The sequence below is a fragment of the Lynx canadensis genome, chromosome E3 (assembly GCF_007474595.2).
Source record: "Lynx canadensis isolate LIC74 chromosome E3, mLynCan4.pri.v2, whole genome shotgun sequence".
NCBI lineage: Eukaryota > Metazoa > Chordata > Mammalia > Carnivora > Felidae > Lynx > Lynx canadensis.
Genome location: NC_044318.1, coordinates 32,391,741 through 32,415,701, shown reverse-complemented (window position 1 = coordinate 32,415,701; position 23,961 = coordinate 32,391,741). Strand labels below are relative to the sequence as shown.

The 23,961-nt window shown below is 54.8% G+C and overlaps 1 protein-coding gene across 14 annotated transcripts in view; it reads left to right on the top strand.

Moving 5' to 3' along the window:
- CUX1 (cut like homeobox 1) overlaps positions 1-23,961 on the top strand; it is a 377,703-nt gene that overhangs the window by 329,967 nt on the left and 23,775 nt on the right. For 5 of the 14 annotated variants that reach the window (XM_030300232.2, XM_030300231.1, XM_032591661.1 and 2 more), the window contains 4 exons: positions 5,181-5,483; positions 8,786-8,974; positions 14,597-14,861; positions 20,131-21,111. The exons of 4 other annotated variants lie outside the window; for them this stretch is intronic. In XM_030300232.2, the coding sequence (XP_030156092.1) occupies positions 5,181-5,483; positions 8,786-8,974; positions 14,597-14,861; positions 20,131-20,854 (1,481 nt within the window). In that variant the 3' untranslated portion in view covers positions 20,855-21,111. Of the gene's footprint in view, positions 1-5,180; positions 5,484-8,785; positions 8,975-14,596; positions 14,862-20,130; positions 21,112-23,961 lie in introns of those variants that run through there. 5 more of the 14 variants (XM_030300230.1, XM_030300228.1, XM_030300227.1 and 2 more) reach the window with 2 other exon arrangements.

Sequence of the window (23,961 nt, the reverse complement as noted above, 5' to 3'; positions counted from 1 at the left end):
CAGACCCCACCGTGGAAAGCACCCCTGTTTCTTCCCTCTTCCTCCATCCACTCCCCATATCATCCCCTCCATCTGTCTTGAACCTAGATATTTCTCCCCACCCCACTGCCTGTCTGCTTTGCGGGCCAGCACCCGCTGTCCCCCTACAGCACTGCAGCCTCCACAAGACCCCAGGCCCCAGCCTCACTGCTCGCAAGTTCATTCTCCCCCTCTGAAGCAATAGGGAGCTGAATTGGTTTCTTATTTTTTGACATTAGGCCTGTGATATTTAAAATCCCAGAATAACGCAGTAAGCACCCATGTTCCAACACCCAACTTTACCCTTACCATTTGGCCACCATCCAATCCTTTATTTGTAAGAGAAACAAAACCTCAAAGATAGAGTTGAATCCCTCTCCCTAATCTCATTGGTCCTTGAAGGCCACCCCTCCTGGATTTGCTGTTTATCGTTCCTGTGCATGATTTTATTTATTTTATTCCTTAAATTTTTTTAATGTTTATTCATCTTTGAGAGGCAGAGACAGAGCATGCTCGGGGAAGGTGGGGGCAGAGAGAGAGGGAGATACAGAATCTGAAGCGGGCTCTGAGCTGTCAGCACAGAGCCTGATGTGGGTCTCGAACCTACAGATAGTGAGATCATGACCCTGAACTGAAGTCGGACGCTCAACCGACTGAGCCACCCAAGCGCCCCAGTTTCCATGCGTGATTTTAAATCCTCGCCTCTACGTATCTACGTAGCCATGCAAAACTTAAAGTACGTATGGGCCCTCAACGTACACAAACGTTACGCTCTGTTTCATTCTGTCCCTTGCTTTGTGGGCTCCCCCAGCATACTCCGGGTGCCGGTATGTGTGGCCCCAGCCCTGACGTCCTCGCCGCTGCTTACATAGCACGCAGTATGTCGTATCAGCATGCCACAATCTGGAGACCCGGTCTCCCAGCGACGGGCCCTGTTCCCAGTCTTGTGTTCTTCCACATGAGGCCTCAATACACATCCTAGTGGCCGCTCTGAGTCCCCAGAAGAGAAGCACTGCTGGGGTGAAGGGTAGGCCCACTTTCTAACAGACCTTGCCCTGGCTCCCAAGTGCGTGAGGGTTACAGCAGACATCGGGGCCAGTTCAAAGCCCCTGCACCGGCCAGCCTCAGGGGGCCTCTCTTTGCTTCATATTCTTGCTACACAACATTTCACTCGTGCCTCAGCCCACCAGATGTCCGGAGTAGTCTACACCTCCCTTGCCACTCCTGCCTCTCGCGACTCACCTGGCTAACTCCTGCTCGTGCCTGAAGTGCACCTGAGGCATCCCCCTCCCGGGGGACCTCTCTGATCCTCATGCCACATCAGTGTCCCCTGCCTGCCCACTGCCCCCTGTCCTACCTCAGAACCCCCACTACCCTTTAGGTACTTCTGTCGAATGGCCGTCTCCCCACTAGGCATGAGCCCCAAGGGGGCAGGACCACCTCTGACCAGGCGACCACCATATGCCCAGTGGCCTGACTCAGCAGATTATGGAGCGGGTGAAAGAATGAAGGGAATGACATCTCATTCTTTCCAGAACTTTGTCCCCAGCAAGTTGGTGCCAAAGTGTAATTTACATACAGCAGAATTCACTCTTGGCTCATGGAAGTGTCCCGTGAGTTCTGGCAATCAAGACACAGAAGAATCCCATCATCCCCGCCCCACCCCCCCAGAATTCCCTGGGACCCCTTTGTAGTCTAGTCCTGCCCCCCACCCTGATCTGCTTTATGCCCCTACAGTCTTACCTTTGCCAGAATGTTATCTCCATGGTATCCACCAGGAACTGTGGAAGAAACAGCAGTAATCAGGAGGAGATTTATACTGAATGTAGGTTCCCTTTATGTAAACAAATGTATTTCAATACAATTTAATAACTGCTTTTATTTTTTTTTTTCTAAAGCTTTTATTTCTAAGTAATCTCTATACCCAGTGTGGGGCTTGAACTCAAAATTCCAAGATGAAGAGTCACGCGCTCTTCCAAAGGAGCCAGCCCGATCGATGCCCCTAATAACTGCTTTGAAAAGAAAAAAAAAAAAAAATCCAACTTGGGGTTTGTTTCTTAGCACCAACCATGTGGCAGGTTCATTCCTCACTACAACGCTGTCTGCATTTTCCAGATGAGGAAACCAGGATGTTCCAAGAAGTTGAGAATCCCACTCATGTTAAAACAGCCGGCTAACAGAGGTAGCCCTACCCCCAAGTTCGTATCTTAATGCCACGCCCAGGACTCTTCCTTTTTTTGTTTTTTAAATTACTTGTAATTACGTGGAGTGGAAGAAAGACTTATTCCTTCAAAAAAGTATTGGTTTAGGGGCGCCTGGGTGGCTCAGTCGGTGAAGCATCCGACTTCGGCTCAGGTCATGATCTCCTGGTTTGTGGGCTCGAGCCCCGATTCGGGCCCTGTGCTGACAGCCTAGAGCCCGGAGCTGCTTCGGATTCTGTATCTCCCTCTCTCTTTGCCCCTCCCCTGCTCGTGCTCTGTGTCTCTCTCTCTCTCGAAAAAAAAGTATTGTTTTAGTCAGAGGCCTCCATTTGGTGATTTGGGGGAAAACAAACAAAAAAAGTACTATCCTTTTCTGTTGACAACGTTTCTTATTCTGTCAAGATGATCAAGGACAGGCAACCACCTGTCCTTCCTGCACCCAGGGGCCGGGCCACCTTGCCAGGGGCTCTAGAGCCTGTCTCTGTGGTGCTCCCACCAAAACGGGCTTGGTTCTGGTTCATTAGCCGCTGTGGTGCCGGTCCGGCCGCTGGAGCGTAGGGCTTCCTGGAAACAGCTTTCTAAAGAAATGACTCCCTTTCCAAAGTGATGCTCTCTACGTGAGGATTTGTGGCGTCTCCCACGGGGCCACTTGCCATTGCATCTGTCCGTGCCTAGCCAAACACGTGGGCCCAATCTGCTTTCCGTGACCCGAGAGCGCAGTGGCGTGTGTGTGCACGTGTCGGTCCGTGAATCGTCGTCCCCCGGAAAGAGCACTCCGCTTCGAGTTGTCAGTTGCAGTTTCGACACAGAGTGGAGATCCAATGCAAACCCGCCCAGCGGCACCTTCCCGGTACATTTCCAGGCCCAGCGTGGGGGGGGTTTGATCTTGAGGTCCTTGCCTTTGTCTGCAGCCATGGTTGGGAGCGCAGAGGGACGCCAGTAACGTGCGGCCAGTGCCTCTGTTCGGTTCTCTCAGGGCTTCTGCGTGGCAAAAATCCACACGAGTACTGGCCGGGAACGCCTGCGAGAAAGAAACGCACCGCCGTCCGGGGATTCGGGAGCTCGGTCTCGGCCGGCACCAGACAAAACAGGGGAAGCACCAGGCGGTGGCACCGTGCGGTTTGTTAGCCAGGCAGCCATGCTTTTGACCTTGCTGTGGGTTACAGGACACAAACCTGAGAAGGAATCTGTTTATCATGTGGGGATTCATGCCATCCTTGACAGTCTGCAGTGAGCAAGATGGATGGTCTGCCACATCGGTCCCTCGCATGGGTGAATCGGGGCAAATTTACAGTACGATTCCTTTGCTGCTTCAGAAACAAAAATAACATTTGCTGGGTTTTATATCCAGTTGTACGATGACCCGGAGGTGAGCAGAGAGAAGAAATCCGATTTGTAGGATTCATATTGCCTTCAAGATTTATACGGATCATTTCTGCTGTTTACGTCTAGCTCTTTTACATCTTCTACAAACCAGCGGGTTGTTTTTTGTTTGTTTGTTTGTTTGTTTGTTTGTTTGTTTTAAACCAGAATTTCCAAGTTGAGGACACAGGTTTATGTGATGGTGGAACCCTGGTCCTGTTTAGGATGATAAACAGGTTCACTGGTTGAATTGAAGTTGTTCCATTTGGGATATTTTGTAGGTATTTACACAAAACATCCCTTGTGTTCAGAATACATCTCCCATCTTGTTGAGTTCAGAATAGGTCGTTATTCTGCGTCTAATCCAGGTTGCTATCTTGGATGTGACATGTCCAGCAAAGGACACTCCACTTCTATGGCCAATTGAAATTCAGTCAGTACTCCATTGTCACATTTTGTCTAATCAGGTAGCGAGTGTTTTGGGGGCCACCCAGGTGCTCTGATGTCCCATGAGGGGCCTGCTTCCTGACACTTATCTCTCTGAGGCCATACAGCCCAAGTGACAGGACCTGGCCTGGTCCCTGACACGTGGCACATGGGCTCTTGCTACGTGCCAGGCTTGATGGGAGGCGGTGAGAGGGAGCCTGTCCCAAGACACCAAGCCATCAACTGACTTTACCTCGAATAGGACCTTAGCGCTATCTCACTCTGCGTTTTCCTCCCGGGCACAGCCTTTCTGTGTATTTGGTAATTAGGAAATGGCCAAAGCCTTCATTCCAGACATCCTAGGACTCCGATGGAGGCTGGGTTTCACGGGTGGCACGGGCTGGCGCTCCCTACTGGGCACCCGGACCAGGACAGAAGGGAGAGCATGGAGACCCGACTGCCACTCTGGCCCCATCTCTCCCGGTGCCAGCGTGTGTGACAGAGCTTGGCCTTCAGAAGCACGTCCTGGGGTTTGACAGGGAGCAGAGTGAGTGCTTCTCTTCCGTCGGTCCCCTCCAGGCTGGGTGCTGTGGAGCCCTCTGGGATCACAGCAAGAACCCACAGGGAGTCCCAGGACTCAGCACGGGGGGGGGGGGGGGGGGGGGGGGGCCTGGGGCCAGCGGCCGAGGCCTTAGGTCTCCTCTTCTGGGGCCTTCCTAACCACACGTCGTGGGCCACCCTCATTTAAAATAATCCACCCGTTCGTTTTGTTCTGAAAATTAGGGACAGAATATAAGATGCAGATTATAGTTTAGCCGAGGGACTTCTGAATTCTGGAATCACGGGGTCCCGCCGGAAGACGTCACGACCGTGATGGCCCATGGTTAATACGACAGCAGTTTCGCAACAGGATGCCCTTGTCTTAAGCCTCCAGATCCCTTTTGTTCAAACCTCTAGTTTTTCTTCTGTTGCGGTTTTCAGGGTTCTTGTTCGTTTGTTTGTTTTTTCATTTTTTAATGCAGAAGATGAAGTTTCTCTCAGGCCATAGACCCAGTGGCTCGCCATGCTGTCTTCTTGCACAGGCGTTGAATGTATTTCCTGGGTGAGGAAAGTAACGCTCATAGTGAAAGATGGCTATTTTCAGCCTCAGATTTTCGTGTTCTTTCATTACAGAAAGCACTCCCAAGACCTCTGCCAGCTGCAGCCCTGCGCCCGAGTCGCCGATGAGCTCTAGCGAATCAGTGAAGAGTTTGACTGAACTGGTCCAACAGCCCTGTCCCCCCATCGAGACGAATAAGGATGGCAAGCCTCCGGAGCCCAGCGACCCGCCCGCCTCGGACTCCCAGCCCGCCACGCCACTGCCTCTCTCGGGACACTCGGCCCTCAGCATTCAAGAGCTGGTGGCCATGTCTCCCGAGCTGGACACCTACGGCATAACCAAGAGAGTCAAGGAGGTGCTGACAGACAACAACCTCGGTAGGTGCCCTCCCCGGCTGCCACGTTGGGGGCGGCGGGTGGCTTCCTGGTGGTTTCTGGAAGAACGGGTGCAGGGACCAGCCAGTGAGTTTAAACGTTTGTAAGCCATCGCTAAGGACATAAAACACCCTCCAGTTGTGAATACCAGGGCTCCCGAGGGCGGTCGGTCCCAGCCTGCTCCCTCCCCGGCGCGCCCACCGGGACGTCTCAGCCAACGCCCGTGCGCCCTGGCCAGGGCATGCCCGGTGCAACTCCCCGGTCCTCACGGGCGCTGCCGGGCGGGAACAGCGTCCGGATGGCATGCTGGAAGAGTCCACGGACGGGGTTCGCGTCTCAGCTCTTCCTCTTCCTGTGTCTGTGATCCTGAGCAAGCCACTCTCAGAGCCTCCCCTGTAAATCCACTGGGAGGCCGTAGCGTCGGTGCAGCTGAGTTCACCACCCCTCTCACTGGGGCTCAGCCCCAGACCCAGGCCGCTTTGCTTCGTGCGTGCGCCACCCGAGGCAGCTCTCTCTGAAGCCTCTGGGGCACACGGGCGGTGGCTTTGTCTGTCGGAATACTAGGAGTGTTTGGTCATTTTAAACTTCCGTGCCCCCATGGTACAGCATTGACCAGATGGGATTCTCCTGGTCGTAGACACCCAGAGAATGGAAACAGCCTGTCCCCAAACACGCTGTCCTTACTTCCCGAGCGTAAAGGTCAACGGAAGGAGCAGTGTTGCGTGCGGTGCGTGTTGAGACAGCCCCGAAGAGCGGCCGGAATTTGCAGAGGGGCCCTACGTGTCTGTTTCTCCCAGGGGATAGCACAAGAAGGAAGGAGCAGTGAAGTCCGGGGAAGTTTGTGTGGTGGAGGGGTTAGGTGGCCAGCTTGCCTGGTTGAGGTTCTCTACCCCACCGCTTGTGCAAACCAGAACAAGGGAAGAAGCGGTGTCAGCTGGGAACGTTTTTAATGAAGTTAATTCACAGAAATGAAATGGCTGTGAAGCCCCATATGTTCATCAATGATCGAAATACGCAGGGATTCCTAGACCTGGGTCCTCCCCTACCTTACAGTCCCATCACGAGTCCAGAGAAGCAGGCCCGATATCTTATTGCCGCCCACCCCCTCACAGGAAGTGTCGTTTTCTGTAAATGTGGGCAAGCGGCTGAAGACAACTCTGCCGTTAGCCCACTGCTAAGTTGCAAGGTCGCAGTCGTGAGATCACGAGTGTGAAAATCTCCACCTTGGCCTTCCCGTCCGTGTCTCCATCCTTGCTGGAGTTTCAGCCGGTGTTGGGCGTGCACCGCCAATGCCGTGTGATGCGTAAATCAGTGCTCTCAGGGGTGACACTTCTCCAGAGAGATGACTGCCTCCTCTTAGAGCAGGAACTTCCGGAAGAGCTCCAGAGCAGCGCCACCGTGGAGCTGAGAAGCCAGCACAGTGGTAGCTCTAGCCGGTCCTAGCTTCTCCGAGGAAGAGCCCATCTCCCCTGCTGGGGGTCTCTGAGTGGGCACTGAGGGGGCCAAATCACCGCTGAATTATGCAGCTGTCACACCCAGGCATCCTCAACCACTGGCTTGAGATCTTGAGACGTTCGGGGGTCAGTCTCTTGAGATCATAAGCAGAGTATGTGCGTGCACACACTTTATCGGGAGAGGGTAGGTAGCGTCCCTCGGGTTCTCAAGTGGGTCTGTGACCCAAAAATGATCGAGAGCCACCGCTGCGAAAGCTCTAGAAGCAATACAGATTTCCAAGAATAATCCCCCCCGCCATACAACTGGGTGGGTCAAGCAAGTAGTAACTAGCCGTGTATACATGTATCACTTTCCTGACCATCCCAAGCTCCTTGGAATGTAAATGAGATTCATTTGCCAGGTGAGAATTAGATAGAATTTATTTAAAACTACCACAGCAAAAATCTGGTGAGGACTTAGGACGCTTATAGGCCCTGTGAGTTTGAAATGCAGGGAACCACAGGTTTACAAAATCGGTACATGTATCCCTAAGTGAAAATGATGGAAACAAAAAATAATGATATCTCAAATCCAGTGCTTTCCAGGCTGTAAACTTCCACTTGAAGGGCTGCTCTTTTTTCTTAACGTTTATTTTTGAGAGAAAGAGGGTGCATGCGTGCGAGTAGGGGAGGGGCAGAGACAGAGGGACACAGAGGATCCAAAGCCGGCTCTGTGCTGACAGCACAGAGCCCGAGGCGGGGCCGGAACTCCCGAACTGTGAGATCACGACCTGAACTGAAGTCAGACGCTTAATTCACTGAGCCCCCCGGGAGCCCCTGAAGCCCCGCTTTTTTACAAGGAGGTACTCCACCGTTGCTCACACCTGCCCTGGGAGCACAGGGGGTGGTGTTTCCCTCTCGAAGACGGGAGCCCATGAGCCTGTCATCCGCGGTCACCCTGCCGCTCGGGGACCCAGGTGTCGTGTTCCCTACTCTGTGTGGTACCCAGCGCCGGCCTGTCTGATCCCAGTCTCCATTTCCGCCTAATAAGTCCTGTTAGTCACGTTCCGAACCCATCTGGTCATTCAGGTTGTGCCACATTCTCATTTGCGCCTTCAAAAGTGCCGGCCCCTCTTCACCCGAGGCTGAATGGCTCTCAGAGAAGAGAAATTTTCTCTTGAAGCCTCTGACGAACCCAGCAGCCCTGGTGTCGCTGTGCTCTCCAGAGCAGAATTCCCTCTGATCGGCCTGGGGAGCGGGCTGCCCACCACGGCCTCGGAGAAAAGGCTTCGAGGAAGGGGTTGCGATCGCCTTTGAGCTCCAGTCAGCAGAGGCAGCTGAGACTGCGGGAATAGACTTTAGAATTGGAAATGGCCTGCTTTTCAGAAAAACAGCGCTAAGGGGCTCTTTCTCCTTCTCTTTCCTGCTGTGACCTTGGGTCAAGTGGCCTGTTTTCTCAGCAAGACCGGATAACCTTGCTAATCGTGAAAGGAGCCAGACAGCCCTGTGGTTTGAGGTTGTATAAGAGAGGGCTCCCCGTGTGCTATTAACCTCCTGAGCTTGGGTGAGGGATTAACCACCTCTGATAAGCGCTGCCGGTGTCATCCAGGCCTCGGTGCCTCCAGAGCCTGAAGGCTTTTTTGCGAGAGACGTCGTTGTGTGCCAGCAGCACGCGGGAGTGATACTGTCTCCGTCACCAGTGGAGTCCGTCACAAGTCTGGCTGAAGAGCTCTTTCTAACAAGTGCTCGCTCCGAGGCGGGACCCAGCTGACCAGACTCTGGGTCTTTCAACCCGTGCCTGAATTTAACCTTGTCCTTCCAGATCCCTGGGTCTCTGTAGTGACGTCTCTCTCCGTTCCGTTTTCTCGCCAGGTCAGCGCTTATTTGGGGAGACCATCTTGGGGCTCACCCAAGGCTCCGTCTCCGACCTCCTTGCTCGCCCAAAACCCTGGCACAAGCTCAGTCTGAAGGGACGGGAGCCCTTCGTCCGGATGCAGCTATGGCTGAATGACCCCAACAACGTGGAGAAGTTGATGGACATGAAACGGATGGAAAAGAAAGGTAAGCCCCGGCGCCTGCCCCGGCTCGTTGCTTTCTCGGGTACAGACGCGCCGTCGCTTCTAAAGCCTTCGCGCAGAGCAGCGAAGGGCACTGATCTGTGGCCGAAGGGCCCTCAGGCAGGGCGGGGTGGGGGGGGGTCTCTTCTGACAATTATCAACGGAGGAGTACCTAAGAGGACTGGGAAGGTTTGTGACTTTTCTACCCAGCCGCCTGAACCCAAATACGTTTTAGCATTGAGGGGGGCACTCCGAGAGTTCCTCATGGTCGCCCTGGCGGTCAGCGTAGCCCTTTTCTTGTGTCAGGCCACCAAGAAGCGAGCGTCACAGCACTCGGTGGCGGCCCATTTGTTTCTTGTCTTTGCCTTGCTGGGCGCCTGGGGAGCTCTGTCTCTTGCATGTGGACCACCAGCCAGGGCCTTCCGTCTCCCGTCTTATCGGAGGGCTCATTTATAAACACATTTGTAGATAAGGAAAGCCGCGTTCAGAGAAGCCAGGTGCCTCCGTTAAGGTCACCCCGCCTGGTCACCGGAAGAGCACATTCTAGCCAGAACAGATCCCTCTTGCTGTTACTCTATGGGCTGCGGGGCTGCGTGGGATTAGCCTCCTTGAGGGCCAAGCGTGGCTGTTCTTTCCGTGCGCATCTGGAGCCCTCTCGGACGCTGATCGGCATTCTTCCCGCACCCCGGAGGCCACAACACGGGAGAAATCCCAAAGCAGGGGCACCTTGGTGGTGGCAAGGAATGTCTCCTCTGTCTCCTGGTCTGTACTGGTACCTGCTGCTCCTCCCCGAGGAGGGCACGGTGGCCTGAGCTCACGGAGTGGTCGAACCCGAGTCCCTCAGATGTGGGAACGAGGCACCGCCCACCCACGTGGCTGAGGCGTGCGTGTCTGAGCCGGGGGCCGGGCACCAAGCCCAGGCTTGCGTCCCGAGTTCACCAAGGGAGTCTGCTGTTCGCCGCCGGCCTAGTGGCACTGTTGTCACCCAGCCAGGGCTGGAGCTCCAGGAGGAAGCGGGCACCTCTGACGTCTCTTCCCAGAGCTCTGTGGGGTCAGGCCTTGTCTAAGGACGGAGACTTCGGGTCCTGAGGCTCCTGTTTGGCGCGGTGCCCAAACTTGACTCAGTCCACACAGCTCTGTCTAGCGTAGGCATATTATCCAGGAGAGATGAGGCCCTCGCGTTATGAGACTCGTCTGCTTTCAACCGCTGGCCTAATAAGCAGGGGGCCGGCACCCGCACTCACGGGCCATCGGGCTCTGAAGCTGGTGCTCTCAGATGTGTGTTGAGCGGCCTTCTGTCCAGAATCAGCCACACTGGGGCCCTGTGCCCAGGCAGCAGCCTTCCACCCCACCCAGGGCCCTCCAGTGGACCCTGGCCTGCCTCCCGGTGTGTAGGCCACGGCTCTGCACAGGATGTGACGCCTGGTGCCGCATCACCCCCAAAAGTTTTTTTAACATTTCCCCCTTGGGGAAATTTCAAATAAAGACGTAGAATGGCATCGTGAGCCCCATATGTCCATCACCGAGTTGCGACACTTATCAGTGCTCACCCAAGCAATGTTAGAGCTCTCTGCGTTGTCAAGGGGCGGGGCCTGCCACCTTGAGCTCCATGAGGCCACCGCGCGCCCTGTGCTGGGGAAGCCCCTCCCTGTGCCCGGCCCTCCGAGGCCACCTCCTGCACAGCCTCCCGTCGCTGCAGGTGTCAGGAGGGGGACAGCCCTGGTTCTACCACCCTGGCGTGCTTCTCCTAGGCCACTAGGAAAGGACCCTTGCCCCCACAGGTAGATCTCTGGGGGGCGGCACAGGCCTCCTTCTTTCCGCACGGGCTCTGGGCGCCATCTTGTGTTACAAAGGAGTTACTGTTTCAGCCAGGCCCAGGCCCCTCCCCACGTCCCAAGTTCCCGAAAAGCGGCTGTGGCCCCACTGTCTTCTCCCTCTAGTAGGGATGCTCACTGGAGGAGCCTTCACCACAGTGGGTGACCCCGAGCACAGCACTTCCCTGGGATTTCTGCCGATTACCGGCCGTCCACCCAGTGGGAGCGGCCGGCAGACCAGGCTCATTTCTTTCTGGCCACTCACAGTATGATTTTCGTTTTCTTTGGGGGAAGATTTGCCTTCTCAGCTGTGTCCTAGGTCAGTCATAAAATGGCAAGTTAGTTAAGTAACTCCTTAGTCTAAGTGTCTGCATCTGTAGAAAGGGGATGGTAACATGACCTCCTTCAGGTTTGTGAGCATTAGAAAGAATGTACGGAACTTAACCCCCAGCACACCTAAGTGCTCCGTATGTCACAGTTTTTAAAATAAGTTGGGTTCCTCTAAAGCAGATGAAAGTCCATCATGCTCCCAGGCTGGACTCTATGAAAAAGTGAGCACCGGGTGATCCGGACTGTGGGGTTCACACGTGCGTCATGCTTCCCTCTCTTCCAGAAAGATTTTGCTGCTTCTCCCGTTAGCTCGAGTCTTTTATTGCTCTTTTTCCTTCTTCATAAACTTTTGTCTCCATCCTGGTCTGCCTTCTTGCTTTCCGTCCCTTCACGAGACGGCCCTTGAACCAACCTGTCCACACAGCCACCAGCCCCTAGACGTGCGCCCGTACAGCGTGGGCTAGCTCATCGGTATCTCTTCCTGGTGGCTACAGATGGACCCTGACAATCCATAGTCTTCTCCTGTAACATTTTTTTGAGACCTGAACATCAGTGCCGCTGAAGGGTGTGCTCCGGTGCTGCGGGGCCGGGGCACTGGCCACCATCAGGCAGCTCGAGGCAAGCAGCACTGCCCAGCACGGACTTGGGTCAGACCTCAGTCCTGTCACTTACCAGTTGTGTGACCCGAAGCCCAGCATTTCGCTTCTCTAGGCCTCGGTTTCTTCCCCTGTACGCAGGGGCGGCAATGACCCCTCTCCCACCGCATACGTGGGAGGATCCCGTCCCAGATGTTGGCCACTCCGCTCCTCCTATTCAGTAATATTACCTCCCATCTTCCATCAGTTTTAAGAAGTTTTCAAGGATTTGCAGACTCTCTTCCAACCAAGCTAATCCACTAGAAAGATCACTATGGATGACTTATTGGTTCAAGCCCGAATGGTTTTTAACTTGAAGCATAGCTGGGGACAGGTGATGCATAAGGACAGACGGGGCAGATGAAGCCCCAACAGCACAGAGAGAACAGAGAACTTGAATCTGGAGGCGCGTCCCCTTTACTTCACTGCTGCCCACTGCTCCCCCTGCAGTCCTTCCACAGTAAAAATCCATATCAAGGGCACAAGGACCCTGTTTGTCCCCAAAAGCAAGGGCAAGGGCAAGTCCCCCAGGGCAGGTGCATGTTCCCTGAAGCGCCGAGCCCCCTCCAGCCGCCCCCCACCCCCGCACTACTGGACTTTTTCTCAAGACCATGGCCCCTGGATTGCTGCCTTCCTCCGTACCCACGTCCCACCTCATTCAGGGGTGTTTTAAGACCCTCAGACCCCGTCCAGGGCCAGGCCTCAAGTTCTTTGATCTCCTTAACCCTGGGCTTTTCCCCAAGTCTTGCTGTCACCCACGACTACGCTACTTCTCAGAGACTAAATTCAGGCACCCCACTCACTGACTACGTCCTGCTGTCCTTCTGTCTTTCCGTGTCTCTCGTGTTTCATGGCTCATTCTGCCTCCAGGCCTGCCGATCCCTGTTCCCACCCTTGTCCCCATCATTTGGCTACCTGGTGCCCTTACCTCCTCCTGCCATTGTCCCAGACACAGCCAGCCATCTCTCTCCCGCCTTCCCATTCCCCGTCCCCCTGCAGATCCCAACCTCGGGTTCGTGCTCTGCCTGTTTTCTCCACCGCTCTCCTCTACCCCTCCAAGACTCCTTCCTTTCCCATCACTTCAGATCATCACTCCTGCCTTCCTACTTCAGCGGGAAAATGCCAGCCACCGGCCTTCCCCGCCACAGCCCCTATAAGCTCGTCTGTACCTCCAGCCCTCCCCGCCTGTCCTGTTCAGACGCCATCCTGGTGCACCTGCAACGATCATCTCTCTCACCTGTACCGCCAGCTCTCGCCCCTCAGCTTGGAAACACGATCAGCTCGCTCTCAGCTTCAGATCCACCCTCGGCCCTTCTAGAAACTATCCTGTCTCTCGCTGTTCTTTTACATTCAAGCGTCTTAAAATAGCAACTCGTGCTCACTGCCTTCACCTCCTCACCTCCCGTTCGGTACTCAGCCTACAGCCACCTGGATTCTTCTGCTCCCCACAGCCCTGCTCTGCCTGCTTCCCCCCGTCTCTGGTGATCTCCTAAAGCCAGAGGGTCTCCGGGGTCCTTGTCAGACTCACTGCAGCACTGACACTGTAGATCTCATCCTCTCTCCCACCGTTGTCTCCTGGTTTTCCTCCCATCTCTGGATCCCTCGGGGCTGCTTCTTCGTGGGGGCGCTCTCTGCCTGTGGATGTCCCAGGGTTCCGTTCCCAGCCCCCGTCTTTCTCACCGACGGCACGGACCACAACCACAGTTTGTGTTCTCGTGGTCCAAAATCCCTCTCTCTGGCCCAGCCGTTCTTCTAGGCTTCGTACCTACCTGTCTCACTGCCCACAGGCCATCTCCAGGTGGGCAACCCAGAGACCCCTCCGACTCCACAGTTCCAAGACGAGCCACCGTCCTCTCCCTTCTTCCGTGGCGCCCAACCCAGAGACACGAGCACCCTCCTCACTTCCCAGCCTGGGGCCGGGGGCTCCTCCGCCCTCCTCAGCCCTTCCTGCGTCAGCCCCCCCCTCCCCCCCCCCCACCGTCCTGTCAGCTCTGGCCCTTTCCATCTCCACACCCTCTGGACTTTTCTCCAGTCCCACCACCACTGCCCCAGTTCAGATCTTTTTCATCTTACCTCCTAACGGAGCACCTTCCTGCCAGCCCTGCCGTCCGCCCCATCCTCCAAACTGTAGCCAGAACAGCCTTTCCAAAACGCGTGCAGCTGGTCAGACCATTCCCGACTAAAACCTTTTCGTTCCTCCCCTCTGCCTCTGAGGTAAAGTCCAAACTTCCAGCCCACCCCGGCACTGCCCGTCTCCCCGGCTCCTCCCTCCCCCTCCACACCCCAGGCGCACGCGGGCACGCGCACGCTCACACACATACACACTCTGGAATTGTGCGGTCTCGTGCCCTTGTGCCCTCTTTTTTACACCTGCCGGTCCCACTTTCCAGGACAGTCTCCTACCACCTCCTACCTCATCCTCTCTTTTTCTGGTTAATCACCCTTGGCCTTCAAGATCCAGCCTACACACCATCTCTCCTGGGAAGCCTCCCTTGACCCCTCCCCGGGCTGAGCTGGGTACCTCCCTCCCTTGGTATCTCCCTCACCGCGCTTCCCCGGGGTCGCCGGTACGCTTCCCCGCGTCCCCCGCCGAGCCGCCGGGCAGGGCCAGCCGGCGACGTCGTGTTCCCGCAGAGCAGGCGCTTGGCGAACGTGGGCTGGGTTTCGGAACGGTTCTGGCCCAGGGGTTCCGAGACGCTCTTGGAAGAGCAGGGCCGAACGGCCGGCTGCCACGACGTACCCACGAGTGTGAGCCGGCAGCGCCCCGTGGCGCTCTTGGGGGTCAGGGGCCCGGGCTCATCTCCCGGCTGGGCCTGCACCTCAATCCGCCTTCTCTCCCTCCCTCAGCCTACATGAAGCGGCGGCACAGCTCGGTCAGCGACAGCCAGCCCTGCGAGCCCCCCTCCGTTGGCATCGACTACAGCCAGGGCGCCAGCCCGCAGCCCCAGCACCAGCTGAAGAAACCCCGCGTGGTGCTGGCTCCTGAAGAGAAAGAAGCTCTGAAGCGAGCGTATCAGCAAAAGCCATACCCGTCACCAAAAACCATCGAGGAACTCGCCACCCAGCTCAACTTGAAAACCAGCACCGTCATCAACTGGTTCCACAATTACAGGTACGTCCCGGCTTGGTCCGGCCCTCGGCGCCGTCAGTCCGGGCTCCGAGAGAGCGGTGCGCCGTCGGCCCTTGGGAGGCGGCCCGTCTGTCCCGCAGGGAAGGGCCACGAACGGCGCAGCGGGCTGACGTTCTGGGGACTTGGCCCCGGCGGGCTGGGGACTGAAAGCCTGGTGCCGGGTCGGTTAGTTTGGCTTTTTATGTTCCGTTGGAGTTTTTAGCTCCCAAGGTGGAGGATCACGTCACTAGGGACAATCCACGTCTGTCTGCTGTGCCAGGAAAACGAGATCACTTAGTGAGGGAGAGCGTAGGCGGCCGCGGTTCCATAGCAGCGAGCATGTCTTAGTGCAGACCCAGAGGTTCTTTTACAGCATTGTCTTCCAAATCAGCCTGATTTGTTTCGAAATGAACTAAATCCAGTCAAATTAATGAGATTTATTGAGCACCTACCAGATCTCCAGACCCTGAGCCAAGTATTTATTTTGAGAGAGAGAGAGTGCACGAGGAGGGGAGAGGCAGAGAGAGAGAGAGAGGAGAGGGAATCCCAAGCAAGCCGCACGTCGTCATTGCAGAGCCCGGCGTGGAGCCCCATCCCACGAACCAGAAGATCAAGCCCTGAGCCGAAATCGAGTGGGACGCTTAATCGACTGAGCCACTCAGGTGCCCCGTACCTGCATTTTACAGATGAAAGACATAAAACTCACTCAGACGAAATACCTGACCTAGGCATGTCAGCTTAGGGCCTAGTGCTCTCCCGTAGAATGAAGCCGACTGGGGTAGAATGTTTGGATTAGGTCATGACACCCACATACAATGAATTGTCGATCGCAGCTGCAACCGAGACTTCCTGCCGCTAGAAACCGGGACTTCCCGGTGGCCTGATGGAAATCCCTGCTTGTTTAATGCCCTGAAGTGACTGTCTCAAACTGTTGGTTGTCATCAGAACATCATTTTCTCTAGGGCCCAACAAAACTGAGTCGGGGGCTCCTGGTTCTACCCAGGGGACAAGCACACGCAGGTGGCCAGTGCGGGTGGAGCCCTCATGGTTACTCACCTGAGACAGGTGTCGGGCAACAGAGTGTATCCCAGGCAGCCGGGGACTGCAGGGACTGGTGTCTCGGACTGGGCCCTGCCTCACCTGTTAGGTTCTGCTGCAGCTTCCCAAGCCGCCCTGGTAACCACCCCCCCTCCCACCAGGTGCTAAACAAGGTGGGGACTTTGAAAATATTAGATGGGACCCAAAACAGTACCTTTATTGCCGGTGAAAGCTAAGTAAGCATTTGTAGCTTAGTGTGAGAGCCAGACAGACCTGCTGCCTGACCCCTGGAACCAGGCAAGGGGAGCCACGATGGCAGCACTGTCCCCAGCCGGCCTCCCGGGCGCGGCCTGGCTCCCGCGAGGACAAAGACGGTACACGAACTGAGCACAGCCAGCTTATTCATCCTCAACGTACAGATGAGATAAGAACAGAGGCAGAGCGAGGCTAGCAGTTGCAATGGTGGAGCTCCCTCCACCTGGACGGAAGCTCTGAGAGCGGGAAACAAGTGAAATGAAGGCGAAGGAACGGAATCCTGGGCAGAGGATCACCGGAGCCTCTCCCCGCCAGGTGTTATGCAATCCCATTTTTACTTTCTAGACACAAAGGTGCATTGGAATGTGTTCTTTTGGGTCTTCTGCAACTATGTTCGCTTTTTTTTTTTTAATATTTATTTTTGAGAGAGGGACACACAGAGCATGGGGGGGGGGGGGGCAGGCAGAGAGAGAGAGAGGGCGACACAGAATCCAAAGCAGGCTCCAGGTTCTGAGGGGTTTGAACTCACAAAGCTCGAGATCATGACCTGAGCCAGAGTCGGATGCTTAACTGACTGAGCCACCCAGGTGCCCCAAGCGACGTCCACTTCAGTGCAAGCACGGGAACCCTGGAGACGGCAGAGTTATCTGGGTCGGGTTGCCACCTGTTACCCAAAACACCTCCAAAACATTTCCCCTGGCCCTGCTGGGGTCACCTCGTTCCCCAGACCCTCCCCTACAGGCCTCAGCTGAACGACAGTCACTGCCTCCTGGCCCGGGGCACGCTCTCGCCCGGTTTCTTAGCTTTGGTCACTCGCCTTCCTGACAACTGTGTAACGCCCATCACAGTACAGGTGGTCAGCTGCTCACTGTGGAGACGCCCCATGTGTGCATTTAACAGGACCAGGGTCAACCATACACCACAAAAGTAAAGACAGAAGGGGGAGAGAGGAGAAGGAGGAAGAGAACCTCAAAACTTAGGAAATGAGCTCAGATGCAGATCTAGAGTGGATGCTCAGTAAATGTTTTCTTGCAAAAATAACCGTAACAAAGCTTGGCCATGCTGACAAACGGAAGAACCTAGGGCAGAGATTCACTTCAGCTGCCGAGATCTGGAAAGATCTTCTGCAAGAGGTAGGAGATGTGCAGGGTCTTGACAAAAGAACTGAGAAGAATTTTATAAGCCACAAAATAGATCAGATGAGAAGTGAGCACTAGGTCATTCAGAATTGGCATAAAGCCCCAAGAACTGAGGTCACTTGGGTCACCCGGGGGGCAAAGTGCAGAGCAGAGATTCAGACGGAGAGCACACCCCCTCCATGGCTTTTAGCTCTTCCAACTAGATGCTTCCAGCAGAGACCAGCCCGGTAGACCCCAGAGCTTCTTACAAGAACTGGCACACAGCAGCACTTAGCACACATGCACAGAGTTCCTTTCCTTTTTCTTAAAATGCTGATTTAGTTTGAGAGAGAGAGAGAGAGAGAGAGCACGCAGGGGAGGGGCAGAGAGAGAGAATCCCAAGCAGGCTCCACATTATCAGCACAGAGCCGGACACAGGGCTCGAACCCACAAACCAGGAGATCATGACCTGAGCGGAAACCAAGAGTCAGACACTTAACAGACTGAGCCACCCAGGCCCCTGACACACACACTGAGTTCCTAAGGGAGGAGATGTCTCTCATATTCTGCAGGAGTTAATTAAACAGGAGAAGTTGACTTTTTTTTTCTCCTGCCCATGGGAACCCACAGGGAATAGTGGTGGGGCAGGGGGGGTTGGAGATCGATTTTCACCCCCATCAAAAGAGTAAAACTTTGCTTCCTCTTACCATTTCACCCTCAAGGAATTAGAAGTATCTTAGGGTGACCATTTACCCGGGCACAGGGCCAGGAATGCCAGAACAGGGTGTCACAGGACACCTGGTCTCCTCCCGGAAGAACAGGTCCACCCAGTAGAAACTCTTCTGAACCCTAAATACCGTGGCGCCCTGCAAACCTCGCCTTACATGGCTCTCTGCTCCCGGGACCTGGTGTTTCTAGCTCAAAAGAGGATATTCCTCACAGACGCGGAGACAAATCTAGGCGAGGAAAGATGATGTCTCCTGTCGCCTGAGCATAGAACGTGTGCCAGGCACCGAGCCGGGAGCATCATGTGTGTTGTCTCATCAGATCCTCTGATCGGCAGCGGAGTGCGGTGCTACCGGCCCCATTTTCCAGACAGAGGTTACACGGGTTCACCCAGCTGCGGAGGGGGGCGGCCAGGATGCCAGGCCACAGGCATGAAGCTGTCCCTTCCCGCCCCGCAGCCCCTTGACCTCAGCCTTAGCACTTACAACGGGGATTGTGGCATTCAAAAGGCAGCTGGATGGTCAGAACAGTGCCCTTTTTTTCTGGGTCTACTTTGTGTCCCATATTATGCGTTAATATTTTATTCCTAACATCTCTGCAAGGAAGAAACTATTCTCCATGATTTTCAGATCATACGGAGAGGCTCCAAAAGGTTCAGGAATTTTTGTCATGTTGCAGAGCTAGTAAGTTTACAAACCCAGGTTTGCCTGGTTCCCCAGAGCCTGTGCTCCGTTCTGGGGCGAGTCTACCCCCCTGGGGCTCAGAGTTACAACCTACAGGTCTGCCTATCTGGCCTCCCACCTCCCCAGCCAGGGTGGGATGGGATTAGGTGTTCACCCCGGCTGGCATTCTTGGCTGCCAAGGGGCCTGAAAGGCAGCAGACAGGCCTGCCCTGACAGCACAGCATCCAGGAACCTGACGGCAGGGGCTCCCACTTCATAGGCTCCCATGGGAGCCCAGAGAGGGAGGAAAGTCTTCTGTTACCCCTGAGAACTTCAGGAGGGGGGGGGTGCTTTACGACCTCACCCTGAAGCTCTGGCTCAGAAACCATCCTCTGGACAAGAGTCCTCCGCAGGGAGCAAATAAGTGTTGACACATCAGTGCCATCAGGGTTCTGATACACTGGACTAAACTACAGCCAGATTCCCGGTGGCTTCAACGCTGCCCTCCTCCAACACAAGACCTGGCATATAGTGGACTCTCAAAACAGGTTACCTTCACTGGGGTCTATGTACTGCAGAAAATATTTTTATGCATGCCTAGCCCAAGGCCCGGTTTCTTTCTGCAAGACAGTGGGCTTAGTGCTAACTTGACCTGAGGATGCTTTTCCACTAACAGTTGGCACATTAATCAGAGGCTTTTTCAGCTCTTTGGAACCACCTAGAGAGACTTCTCATCGAGCCTAGTACAGTGGGCAAGATGAAAGAGAAACGCAGGCACAAAAGCAGACTTAACAAGAGCCGTTTCATGACGTCCCAAACCAGGGACGGCCAGGGCCGGTGTGCAGCTGTTCCCTTCACACCCAACAAAGTATGGGAGCTTGATTATAACACGCTTGCTGTGTTGGAGCGCGTGTCTGGTCTCCTTCCTGCTTGTTCAAAAGTGACCCTTCCCTGGTCTCCTCCTAAATGAGGGAATTGGTTGAAACATAATCTGGGAGAACCCTGCCCGGGCCTTGACCCCTGACCTGTGGCTCAGACACTTTGGGCGACTACCCAAAGTCCCGGTGAGGAAGCCGTGGCTACCATCCATTCTGCATTTCCATTTGTTAGTTCAGTCCTCATTTAAGACCGTATACCAAGCACCATGCCGGGCCTGGGGTGCGCGAAGGGTGGGCCGCGCCATTCACAGCGCGATTGGAGGTGGGGTGGGACAGGAGATGCAGGAAAAGTGCCATTGAACAAGTAACCCTGGCGCGCCATCCTCCCTGAAAAGAGGGGCCTGGCACCGGCCCCGAGGGGCGACTCGGGCAAAGGCACTGAGTTTGGGAGGTGGCGGGGGCGAGGCCCGGGCCTGGCGTGGGGGGTGACGCCGGGGGCGGGGCGCCCTGCCTGGCTGGGGAGGGGTCCCCAGCGACTCCGAGCGCGCGCACGGCCGCCCCCTGCTCAAGGCGCCGCTCCGCTTGTGTCTCGCAGGTCTCGGATCCGCAGAGAACTGTTCATTGAGGAGATTCAGGCCGGGAGCCAGGGCCAGGCCGGGGCCAGCGACTCCCCGTCGGCCCGAAGCGGCCGAGCCGCGCCCAGCTCGGAGGGCGACAGCTGCGACGGCGTGGAGGCCGCCGAGGGCCCGAGCGCCGCGGACGCCGAGGAGTCGGGCGGCCCCGCGGCCGCCGCCAAGTCTCAGGGAGGGCCGGCCGACGCGGCCGCGGCCCCGGAGGAGCGGGAGGAGCCGCCCAGGCCGGCGGAGAAGGCGCATCCGCCGCCCTCGGGGGCCCCGGCCCCGGACGACGCGGACGACGAGGGCCGGCCCCGGGCGCCGCCGCCGCCCCCTCCGCCGCCGCCGCCGCCGCCGCCCGAGGGCCCAGCCGACGGCCCGGGGCCCGTGCCAAACCCCGCCGCCGCCGCCGCCGCGCCCGCGGCCGGGGAGGACGCCGCTACCTCAGCCGCCCCGCCGGCGGAGGGCCCCTGCCGGGCCCGGGACGGCGCCGACAGGAGTTCCGCTTTGCCAAGCACCAGCGCGCCGGCGGCCGCCCGCAGGGCCAGCTCGCTGCAGAGCCTCTTCGGCCTCCCGGAGGCGGCGGGCGCCAGGGACTCTCGAGACAACCCCTTGAGGAAGAAGAAGGCCGCGAACTTGAACAGCATAATCCACCGCCTGGAGAAGGCCGCCAGCCGGGAGGAGCCCATCGAATGGGAGTTCTGAGAGGGCGCTGCCCGCCCGTCCCGCCGAGCCGAGCCGAGCAGAGTCGGGCCGAGCCGAGCCGGGCCGAGCTGGGCCGGGCCGAGCTAAGCCGGGTCTGGCCGAGCCGAGCCGGGCCGAGCCGAGCTGGGCCGAGCCGAGCCGAGCTGAGCTGGGCAGGGCTGGGCCGGGCAGAGGGGCGGGCGCCGACTCCGCGGCCTGGACCGTGTTGCGCACTTAACCGCCCTGCGGGCCACAGGGCAAAATCGCCATAGGCCAAGGTGCATATAGAAAACAAAGGAGCATTAAGCCCAATCTATGTCGTGTTTTCAAGGAAGAAAACGGAAATGTGTAGTCGAGCTTTTTTGTACCCTGAAGTGTTTTTTTTATTGCCCTAAGTGATTTCCACAGGTTCTGGAATAACTCTTACAGCTTTGCCTTGCGCCCTCCTCTTTCGTGTGGGCTTTAAAAAAAAAAAAAAAATCAAACCCACATATTAAAAGGGGGCTTTTTATCTGCCATCTAATGGCTTCAGAGCGATAATACACTATTATCTTCTTAAACCAGGAAAGAAAAGGGGGGGGTGGGAGGGGGGATTTTTCAGAAAAATTAAAAAAAGAAAGTTTTTGTAGCTGTTCAGTTGCCACTAAGAGATTGCACAGTCAAACCGACTCTAAACACACTAGTTTGGATTCCTAAATATTTTCAAGTAAAGAATCTTCTCGTTTGAAACTTTGAATTAAAATAAAACACATTTACTCCACATATTTTTTAACAGAAAGAGAAGTCACATCAGGAAACGATCTGATTTTGTGGTAGCTGACGTAGTGTTTTCTTGTACGTGAATAGAATCCTGACATGTAGTGCACATGATCCATAGCTTTAACTGGCTCTGGGCTTTTGCTGGCCAGGGTCTGTTTAATACACTCCATTCTAGGCCAAATCAGGACAAAAAGAAAAGATCCGAATCTAGGTATTTTATAATCTGCTTTTTAACCTCTAACCGCAGAGCACGCTGATCAGACCTCATATCTCGGAGGTTAGGAGACAAGTTAGAACTGTAGCATGTCCCCGTTCATTCTGTTTTAATTTATGGTGTCTACGTCTGCGTTAGTGAGTCCGCACACGTGCGAGCGTGTAAAGGAAGGAGGAAAGAGTGGGCCGCCGAGGTGGCAGCAGGCAGCTTGGGGGGGGGGTGGGGGCCGCAGGGGTCCCGCCCCGCGTGGTCAGCAGGCTTCCCTTGGCACAGAAGGCAGCACACCTCTCAGCACTCTCCCGGGCGCCTGATGGACTGAGCCCCACCAGGGGCCGCCGCTCCCCGGGCCCGGCAGGCTCTGGCGCACGCGCACTCTCTCTCTCTCTCCCGCTCTTCCCACCACAAGCACTGAGGACTGTTGACCGTCGTGGGAAGCTTCCTTCCCTGCAGCGGAGAGAACGTGGCAGTCCGGGCTCTGCCCTCACCCCTGTAGAGATGGCCCACACTCCCACCAAAACGTTGTTGCTCTTCACTTCCAGACCAGACCATCCATCGACCCTTCATTCATTCTGCCTCTTGGAACAGTTCTTTTATGCACAGTGTAGGGCAGTCTAAGTACAAACCTGAAGTCTAACTTGTCTCTGATTCCTCCTGTTGTCTATGTGTATACGCGTGAGAATAGAGGTGGGTGAGAGTGTGCGTGTGTGCGTGTGTGCAATTTTATACGTCTGTGTATTTTCTTAAGTACCTGTGCACACATAGAGTGCATTACTGCCACCTTTTTTCAATAAGCTGTTTTATCAGTTATGGCTTCTACAAGTTTGCTAATTTAGACTCCTTTATTGCCATATCTTTAAACTAACAATAGATGATTTCGGTATATATATATATTTTTTTTTGCTTATTTATAGGTGCTGTATTTTATTATCTGATTGTTAGGAAGGGATGAAAGGGGCAAATATTCTTTAGAGGGATAGACTGCCGGCAGTATTGGGTATAATTTACAAGATGTAGTTGTCATACTGTATATTACTGATTGAAAACTTTTTGACCGTATTGTGTATCATTGAAACCTTTGTCTTAGGTCAACATCTTTGGATGGCATTTTAATGGTGCATTCATTATTTCTTAAGTTTAATTAATATTACCTTTTTTTTTTTTGATGGGGGGGGTGGGAGGGAGTTATAATTTTCAAGGTATGCCCCCGCTATTACACCTCAGTGTGCTTGTATTAATTAACTTGTAGGACTTTGACTGTAAGATGTGAAACCACATTTCTTGCATGATGTTTTAGAAATTACGTAGTTCATTTACAGTCCTTTAACCTGCAACTGCAGCACTTAGTTAAAGTTTTCACAAATTTAAGAGTCACTACACTAAAGACAATGCCTTTTCATGAATAAGAAGTTTTCAGAAGGCTCTAGGAGGCTGGGAGGCAGGCTATTTGCCTTTTGATGGTCGTATCATCTCTGAACTCGATACCTGGTTCAGTGAGAAGAGAATTCAAAATGGAGGAGCTTAAGGGGAAACAGATTAACATCTGGCTCGATTCAGGTGCATTAAGAAGAGCGAGTTTGCATTAGTGACCCCCCCCCCCCCCAGGACAGTGAGTAGCAGAGCCCCTGACAGTACTGTGGTGTCCTCTCCACGAAAACCTCGAGGGAATCGTGTCATCATGTGTGATGAATCTCTAAATATCTGATTTTTCATTGCAATGAAAAGCAGGGTGTTAACCAGAAATATTAGGGTAGTGTTTTAGTTTTCAAGGCATGACTGTTATTTACCAAGGCGTTAAATCCGAGGGAATTGAAAAAAGTATAGATTTGTCCATCCTCGTGGCCAAATAGTAACAGTCTAAAACAGCCACTTTGGCTCTTCCAAGCGATTTAGTCATTTTTGTTGGGTTTTGGTAATGGTGGTGGTGGTGGTGGTGGTGGTTTTTAAACTAGGTTTATGTTGACTTCCGCTCTACCTTTTTTGCCAGACTTACATCTGGGTGCTCGATACAATCAGTTGGTTAAAGTTTGCTTGCGGTTCTGTGTTTGTATTTTTTCTCTATTTATATATATTTTTTTTATCGTGACCCCAACCCTATGATCTTTTGTGTTAAGCTTTCACTGTAATACTTCTAAGAGCTGCCACTATATAACAGAAA